General features: G+C 57.6%; 1 protein-coding gene across 1 annotated transcript in view; it reads right to left on the reverse strand.

Annotated features, from left to right (window-relative positions):
• Positions 1-7,544, reverse strand: part of TMEM184A (transmembrane protein 184A) — an 8,834-nt gene continuing 1,290 nt past the window's right edge. The window contains 8 exon segments of the mRNA XM_009286390.2: positions 1-251; positions 682-879; positions 979-1,148; positions 1,557-1,648; positions 2,283-2,358; positions 2,450-2,540; positions 3,480-3,645; positions 4,353-4,577. Coding sequence (XP_009284665.2) covers positions 1-251; positions 682-879; positions 979-1,148; positions 1,557-1,648; positions 2,283-2,358; positions 2,450-2,540; positions 3,480-3,645; positions 4,353-4,577 — 1,269 coding nt within the window.

A 7,544-nucleotide genomic window follows, 5' to 3' on the forward strand; every position in this document is an offset into this window, starting at 1 on the left:
CTACAGCTCCTCATCCGACAGGATCAGCACTCTCTTCTCAATGTTTTTGCTCTTTCTGCCGCTTGGTCCCTCCACCTTGGAGGCCACATGCCCGTTCTCCCCCGGCGCTTTGCGCTCTGCCTCCTGCATCGACTGCTGGGTGTACTGCTGGTACGCGGGCGAGAAGTTGTGGATTGCGTCCTGCACAATGTCCTGGGGGCTTATGGTCTCCTTCAGCCCACTTGAGATGCTCTGCATCGGGGCAAGGTTTGCTGAAAAACAGGGAGAGCAGGAGGGTAGACAGGCAACGAGCTCAAGCGCTCCAAGACTGGTGTGACACTTTTCCTTAGAAATTCAAGATCAGGGCCTCATCATGGGCCACATCAGCTTGTGGTGGCGAGCGCCAAGGAGAAGAAAGGCAACTCCAGCTCCATGTTTCAAAGAGGATGAAACCTCTCTAGCAGCATGTGCCGTAATACCATAATCCCCTAATTTTGCCCATCCACACCAAGGTATCTTTTCCTATCCACTCGCTGTGGCTTGTGGGTATCATGTGGGAAGAGGGAGAAGGGAGTCGTGGAGCACAGGAGAAGGAAACTCCTCTGGTGGCTTTTAGCATCCCATTGGTAATGCTATAAGGGGGAGTGCCTCCTCTTTCCTTATTCACCGATGAAGGAAGGAAGAAGAGAGGAAGAGTTTTACCTGTTGAGTTTTCTTTCTTTTCTCTGTACACCTGGCAGGAGAATGCGTAGCGCAGGGCAATGGAAGCAAAGAGCATCTCAATGCAGATGATGAAGTTCTGGTAGCCAGCAGCCACTGTCCCAGCTCCCACCTCCTTCCCATCGATGATCTGAACTTCAGGGATCACCCCACATTTCTCCAGGATTGCAAGCAGCATCCCTGTGCAGGGGAAGGGAGAGGGATCAGCTCTGGTCCTGCATCCCCGGGTCGGGTGGGGCTATGGGAGGAGAAGTGCTGGCTGTCCATCGTGGGACCCACCTTGCCAGAAGGAGAGGAAGATGACTGCCTTGATGGTGATGAACTTGAGGACCGGCTCAAACGGGCGCAGCAGGTCCATGGTGGCGAAGTAGAAGAGGAAGAGGGCGTAAAGTGCCAGGCTGACAGAGAAGTTGTAGATGATGGTGATGTAGAGGTAGCCACTTTGGACGCTGCGGGGAGAGAGAGCAAGGTGCTGCCCTGGGCTGTGGGAAGCGAAGCAAGTACAACCAGAGGCAAAGAAGGAAGAAATGGAGGGGGAGAAGTGCATGGCTTTGCCACGGGGGAGAGCACAGCCCAGGAGGGGAAGGAGAGGCAGGGAGAAAGGGGGGAGCAGGGGGCCGCTCTCAGCTTTTCCTCTGTTGGTGCGACCTCTTTTATTATGGCTCACAGGAGTTTTGCCCCTTTCTTATTTGGGGGCAGTGAGTCTCCATTCCCCGGCGCTTCGTGCTCCCTGTGCTCTCACTACCCATGGAGCAGCTCTCTGGGGCAGGGGGCTGGCAGGACACCCTGTCCCTTGTGATGGAGCAGGGACCCGTCCTGTCCCCTTCACCCTCCCCAGCCTGACCCAGCATCCTCACTTGAAGTCCCCGTCGTGGTACTTTCCGAACGCCTGCAGGATGATGGTGACAATCGCCATGAGGGGTTTCACGATGCAGAACTGCAGTGTGGCCTGCACAGGGGAGAGACACGGTGCACCCCGGGGGCAGCAGGGATGTCCCACTGCTCTCCTTGCAGCTCCTGCCACCCCCAGCCCCTCCACACGAGCCAACCCTTCTGCTCTGGGGACAGAGACACAGAGGAGAGAGCAGTTCTCCATCACAGGAGTGACCAATGCTGCAGGGTGAAATATGAACCAGCTCAAGGTCTGCAGACAGGAGGGAGCAGGGCTCCCAAAAGGCAGCTCCTGAAAGGCAGCGTAGCCACTCCGAGGGTGGGGACCGGGTGGCTTGGGGACAGGCCTGTGCCAGGATTCAGCCTGCAGCGCAGCCCTGGAGAGTTAGAGAGCCGTCCAGGCTAACCTGGGACTGGACAGAGATGGCAATCTCAGCTCTGCAGTGGGAGGAGACCCTGACTCAGCAGTGAGTCAGAGGCAAGGACAGCGAGCGCTGCACCCTGCTGCTGGCCAGGTGCCTGCGAGCTGGGTAAGCTGCCTCTCTCAGAGGAGAAAAAAAAAAACACAAAAAGAGCATCTCGGGAGAGCAGCGAAGCAGAGCCCTCTCGGCAGGGCAGCGGGGAAGGGACCTGCTGCCTGGAGAACCCTCGTTGGAGGGGAGCAGAGCTGATGCACCCCGTCGGGTACCCACCTGCTTGCAGAAGCGCAGGAACCCAATGGAGTAGGACATACCCTGAAGGCAGCAGGTCCCATAAAAGCAGCTGGACCTGGAAGCAGAAGCCGAGGAGATGCTGTTGGGGCTGCTGGATAGGGAAGGCGGGTGGAGGGCCGAGTAACTTGTGGGATGCTGGGACTTACGCAATGGGCTTCCCTCGGATCTCTGACATGATGGTGCTCTCACCTCCGAGGTACTCGAAGCACAGGCTCAGGAAGCTGTAAATCACGAAAGCTGGCAAGGCAAGGGCAGACATGATCAGCAGGGCTGATGGAGATCCAGGAGGGGGGTGTTATTACATTTTACATCCCTTCCTCCTCAGATGTCTTCTCATCCACCCTGGCACAGCATCAGAATTTGGGACACTGGTGGGTGGGAGCCCAGCGAGAGGAGCAGCAGGTCAAATCCATCTGACTTCCAAGCGGAGTCAGAGGCACCGCACCATGTGCACAGGATTTGTTGCAGACACAGCAGCTCCTGCTTGCATGTGGCAGCAGTTGGACGTCCCAGCAGTGCTCGTGGAGCTGGCCTCCATGCACACCCAGACAAGCCCAGGCAGGAGTGCAATGGCCAGGGACCGTCTGCATGGAAGGACCTCAAAATTGCTAAGGGGCAGCACAAGCGGCTGGTGGCCAGCAAGAAGCAGGTCTTGAACAGTTTTCTTGAACATCCCCATCACTTATTTTTCGTACACTCCAAACCTGAAGTAATACCTGAAGTAATACACGTGCCCACACCCCTCTGTTCCCCAGGGGGAGAGCAACAAGGTAGAAGAGCAACCTCAACCCTGATGAGCTTCCCCTGCACCTCAAAACATCCCAACTCCCCAATTTCTTAGGTACATCTACCTTCCACTTTAGAGAAGCTGCATTTCTACCCCAAAGGCAACCAGAAAACCTCTTTCCCCAGGAGCATGACACTGGGGTCCCTCTGAGCCTGCAGGCAGGCGGCAGAAAGGCACCAGCTTGGTGCCCCCCACCCGTGGGGCATCCCCTCCCTGCTGCCGATGGAGAAGGAAGGGGAAGACCTCTCTACGGAGGAAGGGAGAGTGGGAAGTGAAAGAGATGGAGGTTTGCCACTTTGTGCAATCCAGGACACTCCAGAGACACAGGTCAGCAGGATGAGAGCCCTGCTTTGCCATCAGCCTCCCTGCCAAGGAGAGGCTGCGCTCACCTTCATAGCAGTCGCGCACCGAGTCGAAGTAGACGTAGTACTGGTGGCTGCCGAGGAGGAGGAGGCTGAGCCAGGAGTCGAAGGCATAGATGGGCACAATGAAAAGGATGCGAATGATGTAGCGCTGCTCCTTGGGGATGGTGTAGTTCCTCAGGTGCGTGTAGATCTGCAAAGTGCCCAGCATGCAGAGCTGTGGCTACCACTGCTCAGGAGGGGAACCAGAGGTGCCCCCAGCCCAGAGGGCTGCAGGAGGCTTGTCCCATGTTGACCCTCCTCCCGGGGATGAGAGCACCGCTGGCTTTCCACCACAGACCCACCGCAGTGAACAGACATGTGAGACAGGCTCCATCCTGGTCCCCAGAGCAATCCCTTCCACAAAAACACGTGGAAATTGGGTCCCTTCCCTGGCGCTGTGCGAGGAGTGTGCCCTCCTCTGTGCCAGCCCCCATACAGCCATGTCCCAGTGCTCGGAGGCACCAGCTTGCCCCAGGGCTGCCTTCAGCAGCACAGATCCATGCAGCACCCAAAAACATGCCCACTGGCAGTACATTTCAAGGCAGCCGGCGGCACACACCCCAAAGGCACAGACCCCAGCGTGCCAGATGAGAAACCCCGCTGGGTGTTGCCTCCGGGCAGTGCCGATGCCCCGTAGCCTCTCCCGGCTCTGGCAGCCGCCTGGGGAGTGCGTGGGCAAAGTCCACCCTCCCGAGCTGCCAGCACCAGGCTCCCGACAGCGGAGATATCCCCTCCGGGCAGCAACAGGAGGAAATATTTATCCGGAACTGAGTGATTTGCCATGAACTTGGGGGCAATCGATAGTTTTGCCCTTCCGTCAACACCAGTGCTGAGCCCCATCTCCGCTCCAGCCTGTACCTGGTAGAAGGTGATGATGAGCGCTGACCACACGAAGATGCCAGAGATGACCTGCGCCGCTGTCGTGGTCAGGAAGAGCTGCCGGCCATCCTCAGAGTCGTTGTGGGCAGCCGTGAGCAGGATGAGGGCCGAGGATGGGGGAGCTGAGGCCAGCCTGGCCGCTGTGCCGGGCTCCGAGGCGCTGGGCGCCATGGGAGAGGGCAAGGCATGTGTGGCATTACTCATCTGCAGGGAGAGAGAGGCAAGGGGAGCGGCACAGGAAGGCAGGACCGAGGTAAGCTGGTGAAGGGGAAGCTCCCAGCAGATTTCCCAGCACACGCAGTGTGGACAAACCTCCTTTGAGGTTAATCTCCCCAGGCTTTTTCCAGGGCATCCATCACCCAAACCAGCCTATTCACCATGGTTGGGTCTGCTTCTCCCAGCAGGAAAATGCAAACGTTCTTCAAGAGTGGACCCTCTTTTCTCCCAGGAGGTGCATGCAGTCCCTATGTCCCCCAAAACACACGCTTCTCCTTCCCAGCCTTGCTACTTCTGGTTTCCTCAGGGGTCACTATCCTGCTTGAAAGGGAAAGACCTGCCTGCATTTGTGTCCCTGTGAGTTCACACGTGTGGCTCAGGACCCTTTTCTATCAGGAACCAGAGACTTAGGGGTTAAACTCATCCCTCACCCATGATAATAAAGAGCCCTTTACCAATGAGCCATCAGGACACTGATGTCCTCCTCGGGAGCCCAGAAAACACTGGGATCCCTGTGGTCCCCCCCCCAGATTTGGCTCCTTTCCTCATGCGTGGCCTGCTGGGGGCAAACCCCAGGGCTGCCCAAGAGGCCAGAGGTTTGGCATCACCCAGGGCATTTGGCCAGCCTCGGCCATTTCGGGATCATGGGGGTCTCGGTGTGCCAGCAATGCCAATACCGAGAACTGAAGGGAAACCAGTGGTCCCTCCCGCACCCGAATTAAGCACAAGGGAGCAAGCCTGCCATGCTGCAGGCAGAGCAGGCAGAGCTACTGCCCTTCGGGGATGCTGAAGTGCTCCAGCATCTCCCCGACAGGTCTGCCCTCCTTGAAGCCGGTCTCCCCAAGGCACCGAGCATTCCCAGCGCAGATGGTGGCCAGGGCGTATGGGCACCGTGTACCCCGCAGCTCCAGACAGCAAGGACCAACCTAATAATACGCTCTTATTTATAGGGCAGCTTCATATCTCAAGGCCAACAGATGCATAAACTGCCATGTTTGGCCTCTATTTCTGCTAATCTATGGAAAGCTGCTTTTTCCCAAGTGTAACAATAGCGGTTTTAAAAAAAACAACCCAACAACCTGCAAGCAGAGCTCTAACAATATAGATGCTTCTTGGTGCATTGTTAATAAACAAAGATTTTAGCTGCTGGGTAACTATCACCTAGGGGTAAAACTGTAAGCATGAACTGGTGCGAGGCAAGAAAATATTTGCCACAGATAAGAGGGGTAGGGAATGACCTCGGTCCAATTAAACACGGAACCCAAAGCAGGAGCTCAGCCGGTGGCTTCCTCTCCTGCCCTCTCCCCGAACCCCAACCTCACAGCAGAGGAAACTCGGCTGGTGTCAGATCAACAGCCCTAAAAATACCTTCCCCCCCCCACCTCCGCCTGGCAGGAGCCGCCTGTAAGTGGAGATGCCCGGGGCAGCGGCGTGCTGGCGAGGTCCCAGGAGCTCACCCCAGCGTACCTGCGCCCGCAAGCAGGGAAGCGGAGCCAGAGATGGCTGGAGGGAGAGCGGGGCCGATAGTGTTACGGAGGCAGTGGGGAGCCGGGTTTTTCCTCCCTGCGACCGTCCTGCGGCCCTGTCCCGGCCAGCAGGAAGCAGGATCCCAGGGAGAGCCGGGGAGGGATCTGGTCTTTGGACAGACGACGCCAGACCTACCTTGTAAACATTAACAGGAGGCTGGAGATAGCCTGCGGCATGGGGAGGGAGGCGAAAGCCGGCTGTGCCCCATTCCCCGCAGCTCCTTGCTCTGTCTGGGGGCTGCCCTGCCACACGTTGGGGCCGTACAGATGGATTTGGCCATGCTTTCCCTCTGTCAGAGCATCACGATAGGGAAGGATGTGATCCAGCTCGCTTCCCAGGACACGGTGGAGAGCTGTGCTCATTGCTAGACCCATTTATTCTGTTTTTGACCCAGCGCCGTGCCACAGATGCTTGGCCCAAGACATCCCAACTCCTATTAGCTTTCCCAGCCACTGTGGTATGAGCACAGTGGCACCAGCAGCCGGTCCTGGCAGGCTCCCCTACATTGTCACACTCTGAACGTGGCGGAGCAAGTAATTAAAAACAAAAGCCTCAGTGCCGCTTGGAGACAGGGCTCCCAGCTCCAGAGGTAATTAGATCCCGGCTGTGCAAGGTAGCCGGGCAATTCAATGCAGTTAGAGGGCCATTTGCTTCCAAAACAAAGGCATCGAGGAGACACAGAGAATAATACTAGCTGCAAAACTCAGCTCCTCGACGGGACTGCGCCAGTGCCACATCCAGTCTGGCTGTTTTCAGACACCTTGCAGGTACCTGCCACGCAGTGTCTACCTGTTACGCTCACTCCCTGGGATATTAGAGATGCTAAGCGAGCACTGAGCAGAAGATAAACTGAGCGGTGAAACCTGTGTTCAGGCAGGCCACCTGCAAACGGGGCTTTTCACTCTGCCAGGGATTCCCCTCCATCTGCAGGCTCCCAGAGCTCGGACTCCCAGCTCACATCTCTCCCGGTGTCCCAAAGCACCCGGGACAAATCCCCACCTCAGCGGCAGCCCCTGTGGGACTGGGGCAGTCAGAAAGGAAAGGTGAGCCCCCGCAGCCCCCCACCAGTGCCTCTGCAGTGCTGGCTGTGCGCGCCGGTAAAGGGGGAGAGATCCCTGACCCCCATCCTGAGGAGGGGAGCATCCAGGCTCAGCCCCACCAGCGCAGGAGACATGCCTTTCCTCCTCATTGCTTTCAGATAAAGCCAGGGCACGGGGGTTATTTGCCCGACCAGCCCCTCCATACCACCCCCAGGCCACCCAGGAGGAAGGACCTATAGCACATAGCTATAAATTCAGGCAGGGCAGCATCGAGCCCTCCTTAAAGCCTGTCCGGAGGAGTGAGTGACGCACACACAGGGCTCTTGCAGCAGGCTCTGCCCTCCCAGCAGCTCCCACGGGTGCTCAGGACCGATGGCCGGGGCAACCT

Source organism: Aptenodytes forsteri, unplaced genomic scaffold (genome assembly GCF_000699145.1).
Source record: "Aptenodytes forsteri isolate BGI_AS27 unplaced genomic scaffold, ASM69914v1 Scaffold55, whole genome shotgun sequence".
Lineage (NCBI taxonomy): Eukaryota > Metazoa > Chordata > Aves > Sphenisciformes > Spheniscidae > Aptenodytes > Aptenodytes forsteri.